The sequence below is a fragment of the Folsomia candida genome, unplaced genomic scaffold (assembly GCF_002217175.1).
Source record: "Folsomia candida strain VU population unplaced genomic scaffold, ASM221717v1 Fcan01_Sc002, whole genome shotgun sequence".
Taxonomy (NCBI): domain Eukaryota; kingdom Metazoa; phylum Arthropoda; class Collembola; order Entomobryomorpha; family Isotomidae; genus Folsomia; species Folsomia candida.
The window spans coordinates 15,056,118-15,080,782 of NW_019091194.1; the positions used below are offsets into that span (position 1 = coordinate 15,056,118).

Sequence of the window (24,665 nt, forward strand, 5' to 3'; positions counted from 1 at the left end):
GAACGGGACTCGATTTATTAGTATCGCAATATGTAAATACACACTCGGACATCTTTGCACGTATGTGTTTTGATAAGAGGATTTGGAATATGTATGCTCTCGCTGTCAAATGAAGTATGATAAATGTATTAATGTCGACTGGTCAACCAGGGCCAGGGCTGGACTGTAATGATGAATGTGTAACAAAGTGAAACGATAAGTGAGTCGAGGCAGCCTGTGAATATAAAAAGAGAGCCAAGAACCGACAACTTGACTCGCGTTTGCATTAAAGAGCGGCGGAGAAAGAACCATGATTTCACTTCACGATGGTTGTGCTGTGATGTGACGAAGATGATGATTCGTGATACTGTTCCTTATTGCATCCATCCATCCACCATTCCAATCACTGCGAGAGAGAGAGACTTGGTGGAAGAAAAGTGAATTGGGCTGTCTTTGATCTCACTGTTGACGGTGAACAAAATACATCAAATATTCTCGTCGGAGATGGATTTGTCTGATATGTCAGAGTTTATCATCAACAGATTTCGGCTCGAGATAGATTTGCTTTTGGCTCTCAGCCTCCCAATTCAATCCTTGTTCCAGGGAATGAACGAGTGAACGAACAAATCAGCCTAAATCCTCTCTTCTCTCCTTCATCCAAATAAATCTCGTATGGGAAAACGAATAATGTTCCGCTGGTAAAAGGACGCACACATACATTCGTAAAAGAGTCGTCATTTGTCTTGCATCTGATCTTTGTAAACATCAAGTATTTTATATTCAGAGCAAAAGTCAACAATTTATCCGTCTTTATCATTCTCTAACCAAATGAAATATTATTTGTGAATTTTAAACTGTTTTGCTAAGTTGTTGCCCATTTAAATTAAATGCATGGATTCGAATTCGCACGCACGCAGTGTAAAAATATGTACCATTTATACATGTATTTCGTCCTCTCTGTTTCACTGTGTACACGTATGTACATACACGGGGATTGAAAATTGCGTATGTCATATGTATGCACCCACATTCAAATCATTTACTCCATTAGTTCATGACACACAAATAAGTGCCAAAGCTACCCAACCTGCGCAGCCAAATAGTGATTGCGCTGTTGTAGTGAAGGATTTATTTCATGCCACAGATTTAGCTTCGTATTAATCTGACACTGACATCAAAATTTATTTCATCTCCATTTCAAACGTGCTTCCACGCTGCTACTCTCTTGCTTTCGCTTTGGAAAGAAAATTGTATTTCGTATTATTGTCCAAAAGCATTATTTATTTAAGGATTATGCTCCAATGCAGTCTTGAGAACCAATTAAGCCACTCTTTTCGTTCTACAATGTACATATGTGCACATATGTATATAGGATGTGCATGTGTAATGTGCATGCATATACGATCCAATGTATCTCCGGTTTACGCTATTAAACGAATAAATTCCTCAAAGTATTTATTACAAATTATGTTTGCAGGAGATTAGAAATAACAATAAAATGAAACAAACTTAGCAAATGGCGTATTCATTGTAATGAGAAAATGAGAATAAGGTGGCTTCCTGAATTTGGGCTGAATCAGTCATTCTGTTTCTGCGAATAATAACCTCTGTTTGAAGCTCTGAACTTATCCGAGTTAAAAGTGCAAGTGGTCTTCTGGGTATGATGATGATGATATAAGAAGAAGGCAGCTGGTTCTGGCGCTGCTGTAGTCTGACTAGTTTTTTTAAGACGCGCTTGCTTTGTTCACCTCTCCGAATTTTGTTGAAGAGACACGATAATGAATCCACTAATTTGCATGACCAACTTGTTAAAAAGGTCTCTGGTGTGCTGTGTACCTTTACTGCCGTGTAGTCAGCCTTGCTGCTACAGTCATTGAAGCAGAATCTCAGTCCAAGTGGAAGTAAAAACATAACACAAGTAAAACTGTGTGTCCAACCAGTCTCTCCTTATTTCCTTTCTCTTAATTCCGCTCATAACATAACACTTGAGCGGAGACAGCTCAAGTAGTTCTTGTGGGTGCTGCGACTCACTTCGACTCTCGAGGATCCGTCCTTATTATACTTGTTCTTTGTCTCTGGAAATTTAATCAAAGAACAGAACCATTTGGGTAGTGAACTATCTGATACTCTTCCCAACCTGCCAGTAGCTTGAGGAGGATGAGAGGCTACGACCAGTTCGAAGGTAAAAGAGGTGCAGGAAAAGCAGCGAGTCAATAAATGGAAAAGTACGCCTTGGATAATTTTATGTTTCTTCACCTGGTTCCACCACTTCAATTGTTGTAACGACGATAGCCACTCGACCACCTCCTTCCTTCCTCCCCACGCACCTACCTGCTTACCTGCATAGCCCTGCACGGTGAATAAGCTCAACATAGTGCCTTGTTCCCGTGTATTTTATTATAATTAATGGTGTCAACCAGGGCATCATGGGAGATGGGGAGCCATTCTAATTTATATGTGCACATTCCTCATAAATGAGATATGATTTAGCACAAGTACAAGGCTGCGAAACCCTCTGCTTCACTAATAGACTAATAGCTCGGTGCCTTTGTTTTTTTGCACGCATTTCGCCCGACAGTTATTCATATCTTTCTTTCTACATTTGAGACAGAAGAGGAATACAATTTCTTTTCAAATATGCGTGTAATTTATCACAAGGAGGAAACGTTGCTAGAATTGTGTTGTATTCTAGAGAAAAGGAAGAAGATTGCTCTTAAATATTAAAGCACAACGGAGCATGTTGGATGCATAGCAGTAGCAGCTAGAGGTGAGTCGGGCCTAAGATTTTCAAAGCCCGGCCCGCCCAAGCCCGACTCAAAAACCCTATTCAAAAGCCCGACCCGCCCAAGCCCTATTCAAAGCCCAACTCAAAAGCCCGGGCCCGCCCAAGTTCAGATTTCTAAAAGCCCGAGCCCGCCCAAGCCCTATAGGGCTTGGCGTTGAGAAAGCCCGCCCAGGCCCGAGCCCATCGGGCTTTGAGCCCGGGCCCATAGGGCTTAATTGGGCTTTTTTGTTATGGCGTGACAAATTATTTATACAATTAAAAATACAATTTGTAGAGCGTTCTAAATTACGCATTGATGAAACACGAATTGATAAATGAAGAAGTTCAAATTATTTAACAAACACATTTTAAAGGTTTAGTATTCAATAAATTATTCTCACAGGGTACAAAAATAAATAAACCCAAAACTGTTGGTGTCAATGAGGTTTAGTAAACAAAAAACGTAGTTTTTATGAACGAATGTCAGGTTGGACAAACTACTGCCACTAATCCTAAGTTCAGTGCGACTGGCGGTCAACGTTAAACCGGTGCTTTAAAACACTCTCTCATCACTAGCTTGTGATGCGGGGATTGATAATATCCTTGGAGTAATTTTCTGCATCAATGGAAGGTGTGGCGCCACACCAAAATTTCAGGATATGCTGACCTCGCTTGATCCAATAGCCTCACCTTCTTTGAATATGTATCCTCTTGCACAGTAAGCTTATTTTGTATTCTCCGTCCTTTAACACTTTAGATGTGCAACCCTGCTAGTAATTTTTTCACACCAATATCAACAATCATTTCCATTCTGAAAATTTTTGATATTGGAATTACTTTTTAATGAAAATCCTATGAGAATACAATAATGAATTGTGAATTACAAGTATAAAATACAAATGGTGCGCTTTTGGCCAAACTTTTGACTCTCATATTACTCCTAACTCCAAGAAAAATATTAGTCGGGCTTTTGAGTAAAGCCCGAGCCCGACTCAAGAAAAGCCCGCCCAGGCCCGGCCCGACTCAAAGGCCAAACTCAAAAGCCCGGCCCGCCCAAAGCCCGATGGGCCTGGGCGGGCTCGGGCTAGCCCGATTAAAGCCCAAGCCCGACTCACCTCTAGTAGCAGCAGCGGAAGGCAAGCAAGACAAATTTAAGAGTTCAGTCGTCAGGTTGGAATCCACTGATCTCCAGCTCAGACCCAACCCAACCAGTAGGATATTCGTATACAGCAAACCATTTTCTAGCAGCACAATAAACCTCTGGACTATATGTGCATGTATGAGAAAAATCTATACATATGTGAAGTACAACGTTCCATCTTTTGTTAGGGGACCATTGACAAATCCAATGATTTTTCAACTTTTGTGAGAATAGATAACATTGTTTTATTGTAAAACAAAGATTCTGATTTTCTCACAACCCCCCGTATTGTTCTAATCTAGAGAATCCTATATACATACATGTCGTACATATTTATATAGAAATGGAGTTATCATTCCATTAAGACAAGAAAATTGACTTTTTTTGTTTTTACAAAAAATATCGATTTGAGTTTTAATGGAATTGTGAATCCCGAAATACTCAAGGTCAGAGAGAAAGGTCGTACATATAAAATATATATGTACGTATCTGGAATTAGTCAGAGCTGAAAAAAATATTGACGTTCGCGTTTGTCAATTTCTTCATAACGTATTTGTCAACTTCGTAACGATTGTGGGTTGGATTGTGAATTTGTCAATATCCTGCAATTCCAGACGCTACCTCCGATGAGTTACATGGCGACTTCGGTAAATATGAAATTGTAGATAAAGGTTATCAAAATTAATTGTGTTTCCTTTAATTTAATTTTCCTGAATTAACCATGAAGTTTTGACCTAATAGAGCAAAGTAAATAAGTAAATAGTTTCGTATGCTATCTCAAATCCAATTAAATTCTTCTTTATTATGCTCACCAGGTTCAAGTAGCAAATACACATTGGACCTAAAGAATCCTTGAATACACAATTTTAAAGAATGCTTCGTCTTCCCCCTCCATGCATGATCTGCATTGAACAAGCTGATAAATTGAACTTGTAGCAACTATAATGCGTATAATAAAGGAGTGTAAGACAGAGATCGGAGATAACCCAAGTGGGTTAAGGAGAGACGGAGGAAGTGAATTTATTCGTGATGTGCTATTATGCAATGCTCGGCTCAATCATAGGATGCATTAGTTGACGGAGTGAGGTGAGATGCATTGAATGAGATGCATGGTCTTGTAATACGCATCATAATGTTATGCGATAGGCCTGGTGGTGGTGGTGGTGTAATAATGTAAGCAATCTTCCTGGATATAAAGACCGAGTTAACCCTTCCATTTTGTCGTAACAAATGAGACACATCTGAATAATAAATGTGCATTAGCACAGTACTGACGCTCCCTCCTCTCGATATGCTCCTCGTGAAGACTTGGAGCGTCAACACACAACATTAGGGCAGAAGGCGATTCATCCTCCTCTTCCTCCTCCTCAAATATGTTCTGCTAATGCGAGATAACATGTTCTCAGTTGGAAAATGTGTTTACAAATGCAGTTTGGCCATGTTAAATAAACTCCTAATATTTCATATCAGACTTAATCATACCATAATAAATCTCGTGTGTCAGTTCATTAAATTATTTATCCAATCAATTGAGCAAATTAATGGATGTAATAGGTGTGAAAATTTGTATTGACAAAAACATGTAATCACACAATAACTTACACTTGTTTGATTAATTGGCCAAAGCATCATTCTCCATTTCAAAGTACAATTATCTATGACATCTCGTTCATATGTGGAAGTAATGAGCAAATAATACAATAACCCAGTCTCACAGTTGATTCTGATGTAATTTGATTGGAGACATAAAAAGAGTTTATTGTAAAAGTTTGCTAGTTTGTATAGTTTATTCTCCTCTTCATGTATGTAACCGTTTCATGACTTGCTTAATAAAAAAATCCAAACCAAGATGAGGGGACAACGGGTCAGAAACAAGTTGAAAACCTTTCCACTATAATTATAAGAGCAATGGTGACTATGTACGTACGTATTTGTCTTTTGTTATATACAAGTACATACCCAATAGATGATCATTTAAGAGATCGTTTCAAGTTCTTTACAAGATGCGTAACATGCAATCAGTGTTTAAGGATGTTGAGCTGGTGTTAAGACTGTTCAGACTGTTTGGGCAATTAGATCTGTTTAGACACGGCATAGTACCACATCCCAAATTTAGTTTGGGTTTTAAAAATGTAAACGTGAGTAAAGTTCTGTGGTTGGTTTGCTGGGCCTGCTGCTGCTGCTGCTGCTGCTGGTCTATGCACAATACCATTATCATCACCAACATCAATTTTATATCGTTCCCATAAACCTTGCCGTGTACAGACCAGCATATAACCCAGGGAGGGGGCATGACTGGAAGCGGTGGTCAGAAGATCAGGAGACGACCCTGCTTGTTGCGTCCTGCTTCATCATCAGAAATGGGCACTGACGGGTTTTATGAGGGAGGCAGCTTATTATATGACTTATTTGTCATACTGAACTATATATTGATTTCGCTCCCCCCCATCCGCTCTTCCCCTCCGACATCTGAGAACAGAACGACTGTTGAAGGTTGCAAAGTCCTGCCAACGTCCTGATATTTGTGACAACGAAACGTAATATACACTAGTTAAAAATGTTATCATTGTTATTCAGGGTAAACTGGGGGCATTTATTGCTTTATAGTATTGATTAATTTAATATTGGCCTCATGCATGAAGTTACTCTGCAAGATGAGTGAGTCGACAATTTAAACATAGTTTGCAATTTTATGTAGTTATCAGTCAGGTAATAATAATTTAGTGCCGGTGTTGTGGAAGTCACGCGATATGAAACATTGCTTTCGACTACTACTTGAGCCTGTAGGAAGAAAACATAAGGACGACAAGAAGGGTGGTATACAGTGCCTACATATGTACGTATGTATACGTCTGCCCAACTAAATAAATCTGCCAAGAACAACATCATCCAACACAATGCAACACGGCAGTTGGAAACTTGGATGGAAGTGTGTTTTTTATGCGGAGTTGTGCTGCCACACCTGCGGTCGGATCTTCAACGTATACACGTACATTTTTTGTTGAGAATCACTTTATAGCCAGCCCTCTAAGTAAGGTGAACAAATGTAATGATACTGCATTTTCCTGCAGTCGTGTAATCATTGCCTTCCTTATTAAGCCAGACGCAACAATCTCCTAATGCCATCGCTTTACTGAGCAAATGCTTTAATTTAATTAGTCAAATAAACCACAAGCACCACCAAACTCTATGTTTTGTGCAATATTAACGACTCGACAAATGAATGTGTCTCCATTTAGATTGGAGAGAAGAGCCCGACATATAAACATTCTGGAGTAAGTCTAATTTTAGCAAAAAGTTCTAAATCGGTTGCCCCTGCGTCATATAGATGATATAAAAATACATGCACTCGTTCTATTTTTAAGTTAATCGATAAAAGTGTGTACATATGTATATGTGTTCATCCTATTTCTTCGTTCTCGCTTCTAACGGAGCTCTATATGCGCAATCCATTTTATATTTATGCAATTTCTACAAAAAGGCTGAATTGAATTTACAGAGCTGGAGATTTGAGTCTTCGTCACCTCACTCCTCCAACAAACCCAACAGTCAGTCAGTAGTCATTCACAGCCGTCGGATGTTTAAAGTACAAGAGTTGAAGTGTACGAAACGTGACATGCAACACGGCAATAAGTTTGGTTGAGCTGCTAAAAATGACGGGTTGGTCGAGGTTAACTTGGCACTTGAGGTTTTCAACTCTCTTCTCCCGTTCGTAAATCCATCTCCAACTCAATTAAACACAATCCCATTCAAATCAACAGTCAAAGCTGGTCGCGACTTGGATGTTTTGAGTGCAGTCACGCAATTAAAGGATTGTTTTAAAACAATGTTTGCATAGTTCGTATTATTTATTTTATGCACTTATTTATTCAGAGGTTCTAAATAAATATAAATTCTACGATGATATGTACAGAGGTGTGAACAATAAACATTCCTCGCGACTCGTAGTAATTTTAAAATTAAAATATTTCAATGTAATTTTCTTATACAGTTATTAGTTTCATTTACTAATGACAAGAAATAGCCAATAATCCGTAGATTATCCGCATATGTATACTGGTGAATTACGAATGCATTGTGAATCTCGAACCGAAAAGTATCTGCAAGCTCAAGATTTTTATCTGGTTGACAAATGCGGAGATAAATCATTGCGTCGAGATTACACATAAACGTTAACACGTGGATCATTCCATTATTGCATTGTAGTTGGTTCCTCCGGACTTGGTCGTGGCCACTGGTGAGGCAGGATTTGGGAAATAGCCTCCTTTACTACAACTTGACAAAGTGACATCGACCAACACCGAGAGATTGGAGCTGTCGGTTCTGCGGAAGGCCTGAATTGGTGCCGAGACAAAAAATTCACTGACACACAGTCAACCAAACTAACCAACACACAAGTTGACTACATTTGCAGGAGGACAACATGAGAAGAACGGAGCCAATGGCGTGCCATGTCATGCCAAACGGTAGTCGAAAACCAGCAGCAATGCAATAGACCGGAGAAGAGGAGATCCGAGCAACCAATTTCTTCTTCTCTTTCAGCCGTTCGTGAGTTATCTGTCACCAAAGGAGACCGATGCACGCTAAAACACCATAAGTCGGGTTACTTACTTGCCACCATCATTACACAGCAACACATGACCTACTATTCACATTCAGAGTCGTATGTAGTGGTCGTGGCGAATGGAATAAATCCTCAAAAAATGATATACATCTATTAGAACTCTACATATTTGCAAATTAAGTATATATAGTTTTACATTAGCATATTGTTAATTTATGCAATGCTATTCCAAATTTTATTTATTTGTGCACATAGTGTTTGACAATTTCTTTCACTTTAAACCAGTTACTACATACTTGCGACAATTTTAAGGACATTAGCATTCGACCCCTTATCCTCAGTTGTGAGGAAAACGTGTGGACCAAGAGAGGCAAATTAGCGAGTGTAAAGTGTAGCACAAATCTGACATTAGCCAAGATTTGCGTGGCCCCATATGCTAACAGCAATTTAGAGTATAAAAAGATGGCAATAAAAAGTTGAGTAAAACAATAAGTTGAAACGATATAGTTAGTTGCAGTGGGCTCAGAAGGGCATTATATCACATTGTACAATGTGTTATGCAAGACCCACACGGGTATTGTAGTCTATTGTCATTTTTTCTGCAAGAAATCCTCTTCGTCTTCTTTGCCTCCCCTCGTCCTCTCCACGCTCCGGTTCGGCTAAACTGACTCGGGTCCTTCCTTAAATTCGTGGCATTTCCTTTTTGTGCTCAACAGAGACGTCATTCACTCCCGGACTCTGAGCAAAGTCGAGCGAGATTGAGATTGAATTGAAGAAAAGAAGAAAGAGCAGAAATAATGAAAAGGAATTCAGCCTGCTTCAGAACACAACACTGCTTCGTTTTCTCCCTCACAATCACCATTTTATTAACCACTAATAAAAACCAGTGAATGCGAATGAGCAAAATATGCTTCTCTCTTCACCACTTGTTTATTTTTTGGCTGTGCTCTACGTCCTTCCTACTACTCTACCAACTTGTACATACTTCTGGTCCTGAACTTGGGTGTTTTTATGCAGATGTGCCATGGATGAACGTTCCTATATGCTTTCCTCTCCCTGGGTGTGACCATGTAACAGCATGTTGACAAAGCCAAGTGTTATCTCTGTTATTAAGGGGTGAAAGCCCTTTATAAGATCGTTATGTCCGTCTGTCTGTCCGTCCGTCCGTCCGTCCGTCCGTCCGTCCGTCCGTCCGTCCGTCTGTCTGTCCGTAGCTCCGATAACTTTTGAACGAAAAGACATAGACACTTGAAATTTTGAACGTAAACTCCTAACGTCAATAGAGAGGACGAGTTCGAAGATGGGCACTGTAGGTCACACCCATCAAGGTCAAAAGGTCATGAAATGTCATTTAAAGGTCAAATTGCATACATGCATCAATTTGAATTGAAATACGGATAACACACTTCTTTCACCCCTTGGTTACATTCGTTGTGACGGTTTATTCAATATGCTCTTGGTGTATGTAACCTCTACTACTACTCCACTGGAGAAGAGAGTATAAGACTCGAGGACGGAAATCATAAACCAATTGGAAATAACCATGTGTGCCAACACAATGAAGTTGGAATCATGATTCTCGCTGCGGTAGTACAATTTTATTAAATTACTGACAAGGCTTGCATTCAACAATAATGCAACACTAAAAAAAAGTCCGTAATTCAGTTTGGGATTTGGACATGAGATGGAAAAATGCTGATAAAACTGCTCTGCTAAGGACTGTTCTTTCTTTGGCAAAGACAAGTTCTACTTTCCGTGAGTGAAGGATGGCGATTCCATGTATGCTCAACATGCATGCTGATTTATGGAAAGTAAATCCTTCCACTGCACAGGACCACCAGGATGATGGGAAAAAATTGGGTCAATATGTCTGAAACAGAAACCTTTTGCTAGGTTTGTTGCTAATGGCGGATATCTTCTTTTAGCCCTGCTTGCATGTACATATACCCAAACCAAGCCAAGTTGTTTTCCACCATTGTTGGCCATTATTATACGCTGCTGGATCGAGATTGTTTGCGAATTTGCGATTGAGTTACAAGGTAGTTTAGTACTCTCTGGGGAAATGAATAAACATGTCTGAGAACATGGAGGCAAGCAAAGGCTAAGAAGGAAACAAATAACATAACCGTGCATCGTTCTACAGTGGTTTCGATTATTTAGGACAATATACATACGTACCACTCGTTGGTTTGTAGGCATCTTTTGAGACACACGTACGTAAAAGGTATGCATATGCGCCATATTACTTAGTCATCCTTAATTTATTATGAGCTCGCATTCCACTCACATACATATTCGCTCGGTGGCAGTGACGGTGGTGAAACTAGGAAGTCCTTCTGCATTGGAGCTTTACATACGTACAACCTTTCTCTCTGTGTAAGCAGTTTCTGCGCAAAAACAATGGCATAATCCACTGCAAGAATTTGCCCTTAACCCAGTAATATAGAAACTTTCCCACAACAAAGTATGGAGTACACTGGAAAAATGCTACTTATAGATATTGCTCAAAACGACAAAGATACATATTCGTAATTGTTCATCTGCGGAAATCGGTCACATTGTAATAAATAAAGCATATCGATATCGGTTAAAATATTTATATGGGCTGAAATACCTTTGTTTGCATGTACGCAAATATCAGTTGAACCATCAGCTATGAAACCAAATGGTACGCATAATGGTTCTGTGGGCAAACCTGCTGATATAATGGAATTTCCTTCAACTTGATTCTACTTACGACCAGCAGTTCAAGACTTCAACTGCTCATTCATTGTAACCGAGATCTCCCCAAATCTAAAGGCGAGAAGGGTGGGCAAAGCAAACGAGGGTTAGAGCAATCCAAATACGTTGCAGCCACAGACTCGGGCCTGGAACAGGAGAGAGAAATGATGTCGACGTCTAATATGTCTGATGACCAGAAGGCAAACACAACGCCAAACCCATACACACATAACCAAGTCGCAAATAAGCTCCACCAACCATGCAACTCTCACTCATTCTCATTTGGCTAAAGGGAAGGTTAATGACACAGTTGGTGCATGGGAAACACACCAGTTATTAAGTAAGTAAGAGCTGCTGGCTGCGACTGTCGAATCGAAACTTGTTCATTCATTTCAGCCTGAATAATGCAGTCTCCGGGTTTGCTCGTGTCTCTCTTTTACGCATAAACAGAAGGTGTTGCAGCTACACGATGCATACGATGTAGATATTATTAAACTAAACATGTTGACATTTTTTTAGCCCGAGACAGGCTTATGGAACCAATATGTCTGTGCATGTGTCTTAGGATTAGACACGCTAGTGGACGAAATTCTGAACCGATTTTGACTAACTGGGTGTTAAAATGTTTATCTCAACAAGGGCTTGGATGGGTTCGAAGATCAGTCAAGTGGTTGACCGGTGGGGCTTATGTAGGTGGGTGGGGTACATATTATTTTTAATTGTTTATGACGAAATTAGTAATGTTAGTATTAGTTAATAGTATAAATTGTTTATTGTATGTGTCACTTGTGGAAGATTGTTTGTAACGGTGAACTTGTTAGACACTCGAATAAAGCTTCAATCAATCAATCAATCAATCATTATGCACCAAAATTTCAAAAGTTACTGAGGTTAAATTGGAGAAATTGGGAGAATTGCTTTTAAGGATTTATAAATGCTCCAGAAATTTGGTGCAAAATAATGGAAACTGTTTAACAAACATTTGACCGTCCCCACCACAGCAGGTGGCTAGTACAGTCAATTCGGACAAAAATTTAGGAGCGGCGTCTGTCCTTGACTCGGGCTAAATGAAGTATGCACTGTAGGTTTTAACCAATATAGATACTTGGTTTAAATAAATAAATGCGCATTTGCATGTAAATGTTCAATTGTTTGTCTAAAATTGTTTACTGTAATGGACAATTAGTCGCCGAAAGTGAAAAAATTCTCCCGAGACCATTTCAAGAATCGATAAATCTATTCTTCCAGCATTGTGTGATATTTTGAGAGATCATTAAAACGGGAGAAGGGGAATGCGAAACGTGCATTAGATGAAAGGACGACAGCATAATATCCAACACTTGGGAAGGAAGGAAGAAGCTCGGTAACAATTTCAGCTCAAGAGGGGAACTTCCTCTTTCCAATCTGGCTGGAACTTGTGTATAATATTTGTATACAATGCAATTCTGGCTGAAGCAGCGTGCAGGACTGATCCCATTACGTTGCACTCTGCCTCCGCCGTGATACCATGAACATGTTCCTAATATCAGTAGGGTTTTACATTGTCAGTGTCAACGGAATAAATGTCATGTCATGGCATAAATGTCATGACATGTCAATTTGTCAATTTTTTGTCATAAATGTCACAGCTTCAAAATGTATGACATTTATGACAAATATGACGGACATTTATGATATTTGTCGTAATTGTCAATCTCAATATGCCCCGTGACCAGGTAATCTTGGTAGCAGCTATTAAAACTCTTCTTTCCCTCATTGCAATTCAACGAGTCAACAAATGTTCTTGTTAAATCGCCATCCACTCGTATTTCTATATATCTAAGGATCAGTATAACGTCAAATTTAATTACGATATGACCGTTCACAATTTCATTGACGAAATTTAGGAATTTCCTCTATTCCGCCTGCTTCAATTTTATTTATAGTTCTCTTAGTTTGATTGCCAAGGAAGATCAGTCTCCCGGTCTACAATTGTAAATATTTAAACGTTGTAACATTTTAAAGCAGTCATCTCAATTAGTTGCAGTTAACTCTACGTAGTTGGTCGTAAGTGGAAACTTTTAGAAAATATTCACCGAGCTGGGTGCAACTTCCTGTAAATCCTGCTGGATGAATTATGTATCGAGTGAATTAATATATGACCTTACTAAACTCTGTAGACAACCAGTGGTCCAAGCTTCATATTGCTCTCATGTTTAACGAAAAACATATATTGTATGTTATAAGAAAAGACAGACTTCAGGTCAATATCATTGGAAGCAACATGCAAGGAATCGGCCAACTCTTCCAAATAAATGCTCCAAATAAAACTGATGATCAGAGACAAACGGAATAAGTTATAATTTACGAACGGAAGTCGTCAATACACATATTATTTTAAGTGGCGTTCGTATTGACAAAGTATGAGAGGAAAGATGTGTAGCGGAGAAATAAAATATACCGCCTATGATGATTTTTTGTTTGGGGAAAATGCGATAAACAATGAAAATGTCACAATTGTCAATGACAAGTTGACAGAAAACTTGACAATTTCGAATTTGACAAATTTTCATAAATGTCATAATTGTCAATGAAAATAAATGTCTGACATTTATGACATTTATGACATTTATGACATGTCAAAATGTCATGACAAGTTAACAATGTAAAACCCTAAATATCAGTATCATCAAAAGCTCCAACAACACTGCAAGTTGTCAATTCTCGCCATGAATTTTGCCAGCAGTCTCTCAGACCCATTTGCAGGCTAGTGAGAAAACTTTGAACTTTTATTTAACCAAGCGTGTCCTAAAAAAACGACGGTATGATATGTTGCGGGTGTGAGGCATGAAATGGAGAGAGTGAGCAGGGACCCTATAGCCCAGGCTTCCTCGTACATATAAATAATATGCATGCATATGTACGTACATATGTACATTATTGGACATGTTACGTACCCTACAATTTCAAAACTTATGAAACAAACTGTGACAGATGGATCATTACTTTCTGAATGAAGCCAATGCACTGGCACGGGTAGACCGAGTTGTGGGTGAAATTTAGAAAATTGCTGGCGACCACTGCAGACCAAACTGTTGCCACTTTTTGTCTGACTTTTCACACGTGTGTTTATCTTTATTGATTCCTTCTTTTGCCTTTTATTGCCTGTAACTGTTGAGTTTGCTCGGATTCAAAATTAATTAGATCTCAATTCTATCGAAAGATATCGATTGTCCAAGATTATTTTATCAATCATTGGTCATAAGATCTCTTAATTGTTGTTATCTGTTAGCTCAAAGCAGATTAGCAGTTTCTTGACTACACCATGAGAATAAAACTATGAAAACAAAGCAAATGCCAGGTACTTGTATCATACAAGTTATATGTGCAAGTAAGTGGAATGGAGAACGGTGAACAAGTTTAGGTCCATTTTTGGTAGTATTTATCTGGCATGAGGGTTGGAAGGGGAGATGATTTAGAGAAGAGTATTAGATGGTAATGGTTCTTGTATACTCCACACAAAATGGGATGGTTTTTATCCAGCGTTTCACATTTGCATTCTAATATCCCTCGTTTCCTGTTTGTGTGAATTGACGGCTTCGTTTTTCCGAGGTTTTGTTGCACAAGAAGACCGATTCACTGCGGTAATAAAAGCTCGAAAGTATTATTCATGTTCGTTATAAATGATTTTACACGTTGTATGCCATATTTTTCTCCTCTTTACGGAATCCTCTTCACTGGTTACTTTGAATATTTTTAACGCCTAATAATGACGTTATTTGGTTTGTACGGCGTTGAAAATGAATTGATTAAAACCTTTGTGATGCAATGAGACGTGAATATCAATAAAGACGACGACGAGGACGACGTGGTGGTTATCCTCTCCTCCTCCGAACTCGTATGGGCATGCACAGCCACGAGTGAAAGTCACAAGGAGACGAGAACTATGTAAGTAAGTCGCATATACGTACATACGTAACTGATTGCGAGCAAGTGATCAGATCGGTCGGGAGTTTTTTAATGCCGCCTGCCCCACCGCTCTCCCCAATATTGCTTTCCATTTTAGATCCATTTGCCATTTAAGACTTAATGGGCCATCAATTGTAGCTAGTCACCCTCACTGTCCATGCATCCATTCAGATTCACCGTAGTTTTATCACCATCTTAAAATTCTTTACTATCTTGTATCTCATGAACTTGGGTGACTCGACGCCTGCCTCGTTCTCATCCATCCATCCCCCTAATTCGATTCACCTACTCTGTCTTCGTCCTCCGACTTAGCAGAGAGATAAACATTTTCTTTTGCATCCTCTCAATCTTCATCTCTCCTCCGTCAGTACTTCTCAGTATGAGGCAGTAAATAAATACATTGTGTAGCAGCTCAGTTTTCGCCGCAGCGTTTTTGTTAGGATCCAGGATAATTTGTGGAAACAGAAACCTGTAATTATACCAAATGTGAAGACATTGTGCACACAGAAAATCTGTGGCTGGCTGATCGAATTGTCGGTAGAAGCACAGATGATGACGAGGAAAATGAACAAGGAGCAGCTCGCCTGCTTCCAAGTAAGTATTATGAATTCTAAAAGAGCCACCGGAGTCCAGATCTTGTGCAATGTTTCACAGATTAAGTAAGACGACTGATGCTCTCGTCATTTCATTGTGGACCCATTCACCTGCCCAGTTGAAAAATGGACCACACACAAACCCAGTTCAAGTTGGAGGAGGTAAACCAAAAGCACAAGACTCGAGTGTTTCGTATGCCATTAAAGGTATCTCGAGAAGAAATCATCTCATCTTCTGTCTTCCTCCTAAGCTGAAAACGATGTTGTGATAACACAATGAGCAGTGGAATATAGAGAGTCAACTGTTCAAATTGTTTAAGATACCATAAATATGTAGACACGATTCAAACACGCATCCTTTTTTCTTGGACAATTTCCTTTGGGTCTAAAACATTTTAATCCTCATCACTTGAAATAACTCATGCACCAGTAGAGCTTCAGTCTGAAATTGTGGGCATTTCATCTAAATTTTTATGCAAGATGTAAATAATTCAAAGATATTTAATCAATTATTGTTGTCGAAATGCAAAAACTTTTTGTTTAGATGCATGTAACTTTCCTCCTTCGTGTTTAAGTTTAATGTCATCAGATTGTCATATACTAAGAAACTAGTCATGTTTAAAGTCCTTCGTAAACATAATCCCTCGAAAAACCGGAACCACAAAATGATTATTAGAATCCGGGGCTGTGCAGTAAAACAAGAGGATAAAAAGTCCACGTAAACTCGCCCAAGCTAATGATGATGATTTTAAATGCACTCCGCACATACTGTGGCGTGGACGCCGTGGACTCGGTGGTTGAGTTGAATTGAAGTTGAAGAGACTTCAATTCTCAGCCAAGTGCTGATTAGCGGTGGAAACATCTCATCTTCGGTGATTCCTCTTCATCCTGTCTGATTTCATCTCCTCCCAACCCCGGCTCGGTCCAGCATGAGCGTATTCAGATTCAGCGATCGATGATGAATCTCCATTGTTCGTGTTTGTATTATATTTTATTTTATTTAGGGTTTATAAAGGATTTAGAGCTTAGTGTAGTGATTCAGCGCTTTCCTCCTTCTCACTCCTGCCTTGACTCTGCTGCTCGCATAACGGATATCACCTCCTCGTTGGTGGATAAAGTGAAATGTTTAAGATAATCAATGGCTGTGCCCTTGTCGCTCCTTTAATAGATGAACAAGACATGAGATATTTTGTGCTGGAATATAACAACAAAAACTCCCGGTTGTTGACTGTTATGTGTCATAACATTTCCTAAAGAAAGAGCAGACAGATTATTTTCCGTATTTGGCTTAACTTGTTTTTTTCTTTGTGCAAGTTTATCATTTATGTAAAAGGTGGTGAATTTATTATTATTGCCATTAGCACATTTTGTTAAACTTATTTTATTCATACAACTGCTACATGCATGCTGCTAAATCCTGCATAATATATATACAAACAATGTTATAATTATCTATGTACAATGGTAAATGATACAAAAAAATGCTAAAAATATGAACCTATTAATAATTTAATTTGAAAAATTTAAAGGTTACATAATTGACTTATTATTTAATTTGTTTGTGCATACATACATACATAAGGTCATCTGCTTTGCGGGATTTAATGTGGTTCTGTTATTCCCTTCAGATTCAGATTCTGGTCTGTGATATAAACTTTCAACCCACGCATGGAAGAGAAAAGTTGAACCAAAGCAAAAAACTTGTCTCGGATTTTCTTCCATGTAGCGCTATATTATGTTACCTTCTTCCAAACATTGTGACTGAATTGTCTGTATTTTCTATTATTTAGTACACACATAGCTATTCAACTTTGCCACTTTTGTCATATTTTAGTTAACATGATTTAAAAATAATACTCCCGATAATTTATTTAGCAGACGGATATTTAAGTAAGTCAATTTTTGATTTGAGCATGGGACACATAAGCCTGGATGCTATGGCGTACATAAATATTTGTTATGGCTTCGGAAACGTGATGGGGTGTGCCGACGTGGAATAGTAATTTTAATGATGTGGATACAACAGGCATCACCATTATTTTCTCATATTAATTGCAGAGTATGTGTGGAGCATTAATTAAAAGGGAGTTGGATTGGAAGTGTGAACATGTCAAGGAATGAAATATTATCAGATCAATCAACAAGAACAACATCCCCGAGAATAAATCTCTAATTAAAATGTCATTCTAATCTACTCACTCATTGCTCTTGTTTAAACTGCTTTGTGCAGTCAATTCAATGCTCCAACTCACAACAAAACCATTTTCCTCGCTCTTGTAATAATGTTCGTTTTGGTTTGCGATGCGATGCAATCCAAAATCACAAACACAACGAAGAGCACAAAAGGATCAAAATGTTGATGATGGATTCCGTCCCATTACACAAAATAATGCTGACGCTGGTTGGATTCCGATGGAAAGTTCCGAAGGAAAGTCTCACTCACGTTGTTTGAAACATATAGCCCGCAGGAGGAAGGAACAAACCCGCACGATTGCATATATACCACATACCTCGATCGAACTACACTCGCCAATGCTGACTTGACTTGAAAATAAATTGAAAACGAGTAACGCAAATGCTCCCAGTTAAAATTGTTCATCATTAAAGCTGAGATTCAAATTATGCTTTATAAGGTAAGCAGATGACGTTATTCTGCTGCAAACAGTTTCACCCTAAAAAGTCATGCACAAGAAACCCATACATATCTAACCCATATATTTATATGCAATTCTATGGTGTAAAAATAATAGTTTATCCATTGTTTTAGTGTGAATTACTTATTTTGCCCTACTAATAAATCCGAGGGTGAAATGAGGCGGACCAGATCTCGATCCCTGATAATAATCATGTCGAATATGTAGGCCAGGAGAATACAGACCGAGATCGAGTGAGAAAAGGAAAGGGACTCAATCCAGCAAGAATAATTTCTGAAAATGCGGAGCTAATGTGGCAAATACAGATAAAAGTGAGCAGATAGAGATCTGTGTTGTGGAAGGTTTGCCGTTAGCTGCTTCATTTTTCTTCACATTCTATAAACAGATTCTTATTACGATTGACTATTACGACTGTTGAGTTTACTATTCTTTTGCTGCTGCTGTGCTGTCGGTGGGAAGTAACCTTAGGAGAAAATAATAAAACTCCGCTTGGAGAAGGAGGTGGTGTTGCATTGCATAAAGAAATATAGTACCAAATAAAATAAACCACGGTTTGCTTGCTTCAGTCAAACCGAGTTCACTAGTTGTGGTGTTATAGAGAGTGAGTGTTGGTTGGTTGGTTGGTTTGCAGGGCTTGGTATAAAATCTAATGGTTGGTGGGATGCTGAGCGATGTGATGTGTGTGGATGTGATATTACACAAAAGAAGGAGAGAGGAAAAGATAATAGAGAGGTTTTGCCACACGTTTTGGAATTGGGGTTTCATGAGAAGCCATTGAATGCGCGCGAGTTGGTGAATCCGGACTTGATGCTCGTAAAATCTCTTCGTGTGCTCAGCATCAAAACACGGAGTTTTAAGATAGCAGTCCACTCTATTATTACACAAAATAAAATAAAATAAACCTTTCAAGCGATATTTTGTTCGACATGTCACTACTACCTCCTCCACCCTCCTCATCGGACGAGGAGTTGAAGAAGGTTTTCGACATCGTGGCAACGGGTGAGAACAACACGTCTGATCTGCCTAAAGCAGGACGAAGGAATAGAAGAGGCAGAGTTATCCTTTCGGATTCATCTGATGAAGCAGATTTTAAGAAAGTTCCAAAAAAGAGGTAAACTGTTTTATTTACTATGTACACAAATGTGCAATGTTTTGTTTAAAAAATTTGTAGGTTTCGAAAGCGGAAGGCAAAGAAGACCGTGAAAAAGAAGAATTTGCTGTTCACATCAGAATCGGATTCTGACTCTGGTCGAAGTGAGTCCAACCAACAACAACCGCCCCGTCGAATAACGAGATCCGTTGCGGCGACGAATGACGTGTCTGAGAGTGCAGACTTAGGCTTCAAGACTTCTGCCAGCAGAAAGTGAGCATTGAGTTTACCAATTTTCCCAGCTAGGATGTATTGTGCTAATAAATAATGTATGAAATGCAGGTCAACGTCTTCAGCAAAGAAGAGTAAGACAAATCCAATCACGGATGAATCTCCACCTGCTGGAAGTGTAACCTTTAGATACAAGCCCCATACGACGCAAGCTGTGCTTTCGCACACGACGAAAGCTGGAAAAGTGATGTACAGATTTGTAGGACATCCGAACTTGGAACCAAGGTCTGGGGAGGCAATAGTTAGGGGAATGGAACGGAGGTAAGTGTAGACGATCAATACTTAAATCCGATAATGGATATAATTGTGTTTTTTAACAGATATCGACACGCCCCTCCTCAATTTGCACGATCACCTACCCCACCTGTACTATCACCTGAATCTGAAACGGATGAAGATGTTGAAGTCGCCGGAACGAGTTTCAAGTTGGTGAAGGTAGGGATGTCTAAGCAACGAACGCGTGGAAAATTCCGGAGGATGTATGTTACTGAAAGTTGTCCTCAGCAGCAACCTCGGTCAAGAGATGCAGCTATCAATTATATACAAAACTAGTAAGATCCATTATTGATTTATACATCTGGCACAATTGTTAATCTTGACTTTCTAACGCAGCTTAAAATCCAATGAAGAGGTCAGGAGTCGTCCAAGAATAACCAACCTAGACCCAGATGACATCATCAACATCACAGTAAACGGTGTGAGTTTTGAGCTGCGATATGATAGGAAAGCAAGTGAAAGATCTGGGATGGGCTTATATCGATACAAGAATGGTCGAAAATGTCTAGCGATCCCAGCTTGGAGAAAACAGTTACTCCAATGGTATATCTTATTAATGTGTATATTGAGATATTGAGATGTATCATTAAATTTATCTAACCTTACAGGCAACGCTTGAGTACAGAAAGGACGACGATGGTTCGAGAATGGATGACAAACCAGGAGCGACCGATGTAACTATCAATAAATTTAGCATTTATTTGCATTAGCGTAGATCTAATTTTGGATTTGAAATTTCAGACCAAGACAGGTTATGAGACGGGTCACTCCATTCCGGATAAATCCAAGGCGGATTTATCTCAACTCCGCGGATGCAATTGCCGATACCGAGAACGTTGCTGAAAGGAATGAGCATTTCAATATATTGGATAAGGCGAAGGATGGACGAACTGGCCCGCGTCGACGTTACCTCTACTTTGTGGTCATCATCCCAGACGAATTGGTCACTCATATCCAATCGGATGAGAATGGATATTGTCCTGAGATTTACGAGTGGTTGCGTGACCATGAAGATACGGCATCCATCTCTCTTCCACTCTACGTTGGAAGAAATTCTAGGTAAGTAACAAATAATGTATCATCGTAATGATTTATATTAAAGATTAATTAATCCTCTTTCTAATCCCAAAAGGGCTCCCGAACCATCAGCCTATACATTTAACACGGAGATGAGGTCGTCGATTCGTAGGGAGGTCAAAGCAGGTGGACGAGCATTTCTCATCCACGTGGAGGAGGTGAATTACCCCACGAGACGAGCAGCACGGGCAGGGATTATTACTTTAGAGGCGGCTGCCATCGTGAGTCAATTCGGAATTATCCATATTAGGATGTATCCTTAATAATTGATATATTTAACCAGGCATACCTATCCTTCATATCTCCCCACACTCCCAACAACTCACAAGTAGGGAAATTAAAATATTGTCGTGCTAACCGCCATGGCGAAATGGACGCGTTTATGGATTCTCATCCACGAATTCAGGCACACATCACTGCCATGGCTTCCACCACGTCTCGTCGTCCATTCCATTTCCTCGACGACCCATATGTCCCATGCCTTACCGACCATTCTTACCCTGGCCAGCCCTATTCGGCAATGCTTCATCCGGATAGGGATATGATCACTGAGGTGATCTTGGACAAAATTGAAGAAGAAAAATCTGCGAATGAGGAAGAATCCGACCTTGATTTGGATGGTCTCTCTGATAACGATGATGATGTATTTGAAGATATATCCGTTTCGGATTCATCTGCCCAACAACCAACCACCTTAAACTCCTTCACAGCTGCTCTTCGATTTCAACAGGTGAGATTATCTAACTAAATGACATCAGTAACTGATAGCATTTATAAAATTTCAGCAATCTCGTGGACATAACAGTTGTGGCATGAACGCCGTTAACAACTTTCGTCAAGAGGGGCCGCTATACACAAGGGAATTTTTCCAAGACATTGTGGCCAATTTGGAAGCGGAGGAAAGGAATGTGATCGACACGGGAGAGGTAGAAAAGTATTTTAAGCTGTATCAGAATTTGATTTAGCTACTAAATATTTAATTTTTAATTTTTAGCTGGATGAGGGCGCATATGGTAGCGAGAGAGGCGACTACAGTGTGGATGTGCTGGAACAGGCTCTAGTTTTCGCCCAGTATCAAACGTCAAGAAGATTTTTAGACTTCAACGTCGATTCATCCTTCGGATTTATCTACAATCCAGGAAATCATTGGATAGCTGTGAGACGAGTTCAAAACCAGTGGGTGGAATTTGACAGCATGGCGACGGGACCGGTCGTAATCACTCAGTCGGAAGTCATAGATCTGCTCAATGACTACGGTATGCATTTAAGATATTGGTTTTTGTATAATAATAATAAATCAATTTCTGATTAATTATAGGAAACTCCATGATAATTGTTACGGGAGAATCGACAGCCTGATCAGTAGCAATATGATATGACTCTTAATAATTACAGTAAACAGTAGTCATATTGTTCCCTGTTACAACTTGAATTTTATTTAATATCTGATAAATATTCATGTGATAAATTGTCTTTAGTTTGAAATAAACAAATTTCGCAAATTTAATATCTGATAAAATTGAAATTCGCAACTGTTATGCGTTCCATGATTTCGTCATTTTGGGAGTCACAAGCAAAACTCGAGAGAACAAGGCACGAACACGAAGCCCATCTACCAACTAACCATCATTTCCACAGTTTAAATGGAAACACCATCCACAATCACCAACCCTTGATAAAAACTCACTGGAACCTAAGAAGCTTCTAATTGATGTTACACTTAAAAGGTACACGAGGTTGGAGCAAAACAAACAAAATGCTAAAATTATGCGGTGAATGGCCCCTCGTGTCACCCAACTTGAGACGTGTTTCCACACTCTGTCTGTTACTTTCGGTGCAAGTAAAAGTAAATTGTGAACATTAGAACAGCTCCGGGTTTCCTCCTCCGAGTGAAGTAGTATCAAAGTCTCTGCTATGCCATTTCACCAACCAGGAGCATAAGGTATCACACCACGAGTGCTTTGTGCCCCACGCCACACATCGTCCGTCCACATTTCTCCAGAAGCAGCAGCAGCAAGAATGCATGAATGTCATTCAATTCATGTATCTCCATTTCCACTTTGCTTTCTGCTCACTGTTCAATTCACGTTGCTACTTACACCTTGAAAAAGCAGACTCCGTTTCCGACACAAAAGTTTATTCCGCTTATTCCCATCCCATATTATTTTTCTTTTCTTTTGTGATAAATATTAGATTCCTCATCCTCCTCCCTGCCTGCCTCGGCCAGGCAAAAGGGAAAAACGGAGTAGAATGGACGACGGAGGAACCAGAGACACGGAAAAAGGCCAAATTCTGCTGATATCAACCAACAAGGAACAAACAGATACGAGTCGAACCAAACAACCTAAAGATGTACAAGTGCACTATTGTACGACAATAAAAAAGACACACACTTTACAATAAGTCGAGGACAAGGAAGTGATGCAACGCAACTAACTTTTTATATGTATTTTTTCCTACCCACAAACAAACGGGTGTTATTGGTCCCTTCTTATGCTGGTCTTCATCCAAGTGTGCAGCCTACCTGCTGCATACTTATGTACACACTTTGGTCCTATTACGTAACTAATGCTTCCTTTAATCAGTCCTCCACACTTTCAACTATAATCACTTTCTACATTCGGTAAAAATTTTCAGTAGTTGTTGCTGGAATGTGCGGCTCTACGTGCGCACTGGTTAAATTGAAATTTATTGCGTACCATGTAGCCATATACATACATATGTAAACTACATAAGTGTACATATATATTATGTGAAATTTGTGGCAAGATTCAGAATAAGGGACAATATAGGAATGTTATGTAAATATAAACAAAAGAACAAAATCTTATATTTCTCAAAATAATTATAATTTAGTATATATACATGTAAATTTGTATCTAAATAAGCATGTAAGCACGCTTAAGCTATTTCTTCTGTCAATTTGAAAATTTGAATAAATAACAATAAATATCGATATGTATTCTATCCCAAAATGCAGCTACAACGCGTTTTAAACTCTCCACTACACAAAACCGTGTTACTAATTATCGCACTTATACAACGACTGAAAATAAAGGAGCCAAATTAAAAACCTATTGGTCATGTCATGCATTTGTGCATGTATGTAGCTCTCTCTTGGTCATGTTTAAGTTAAAGTATTAGATTAAGGTTTGAGCCAGAGAAGTTGAAAAATTATGGGATGATGAGATGCGGAGGATGAGAGATTGTGGTGGTGGTATGTGTGATGAGTAGTCGATGTTCAACAAATGAAATGTGAAAGGAGAGTGTGTGTGAGCACAAGAAGACCCCATCCGACAAAAAATTGTAATAAAAAGTGGATGGATTTGACTCTTCTCTAACGATGCCTTCACTTTATCCTCATCTCGTGTTGGTGTTGCATATATACATTCATGGTGCAAGGGTTTACTCGATCTGTAAATCTGATTCGGTAAATTCCTTCTCACATCGGCTACGAAACTTTGTAGATTTTTTTAAATGCAAGTGTGGATATAAGTAGCATCATCCACGAAATTATTTTACGCGGATGTTTCCAGACCTATTAGAACAAGAAGGGTGAAACTATTT

General features: G+C 39.1%; 1 protein-coding gene across 2 annotated transcripts; it reads left to right on the forward strand.

Annotated features, from left to right (window-relative positions):
* Positions 1 to 20,658: 20,658 nt before the first annotated feature.
* LOC118434400 (ataxin-3 homolog) lies at positions 20,659 to 24,054 on the forward strand. Of its 2 annotated transcripts, XM_035847853.1 has the most exons (4): positions 20,659 to 21,080; positions 21,154 to 22,024; positions 22,093 to 22,354; positions 22,417 to 24,054. In XM_035847853.1, exons 2-4 carry the CDS (start codon positions 21,911 to 21,913, stop codon positions 22,455 to 22,457), a joined length of 417 nt encoding a protein of 138 aa, XP_035703746.1. In that variant the 5' UTR covers positions 20,659 to 21,080; positions 21,154 to 21,910; the 3' UTR covers positions 22,458 to 24,054. The 2 variants fall into 2 exon arrangements, with proteins under 2 accessions (XP_035703746.1, XP_035703745.1); XM_035847852.1 differs by having other exon boundaries at positions 20,659 to 22,024; positions 22,093 to 24,054.
* The last annotated feature ends 611 nt before the right edge of the window (positions 24,055 to 24,665 follow it).

Excerpts from the sequence above, each read along its gene's own strand:
- LOC118434400 (XM_035847852.1), top strand. The coding sequence starts at position 21,911 with ATGAACGCCGTTAACAACTTTCGTCAAGAGGGGCCGCTATACACAAGG. Across the intron at positions 22,025-22,092 it reads ATGTGATCGACACGGGAGAG|CTGGATGAGGGCGCATATGG; the intron begins GTAGAAAAGTAT and ends TTTAATTTTTAG.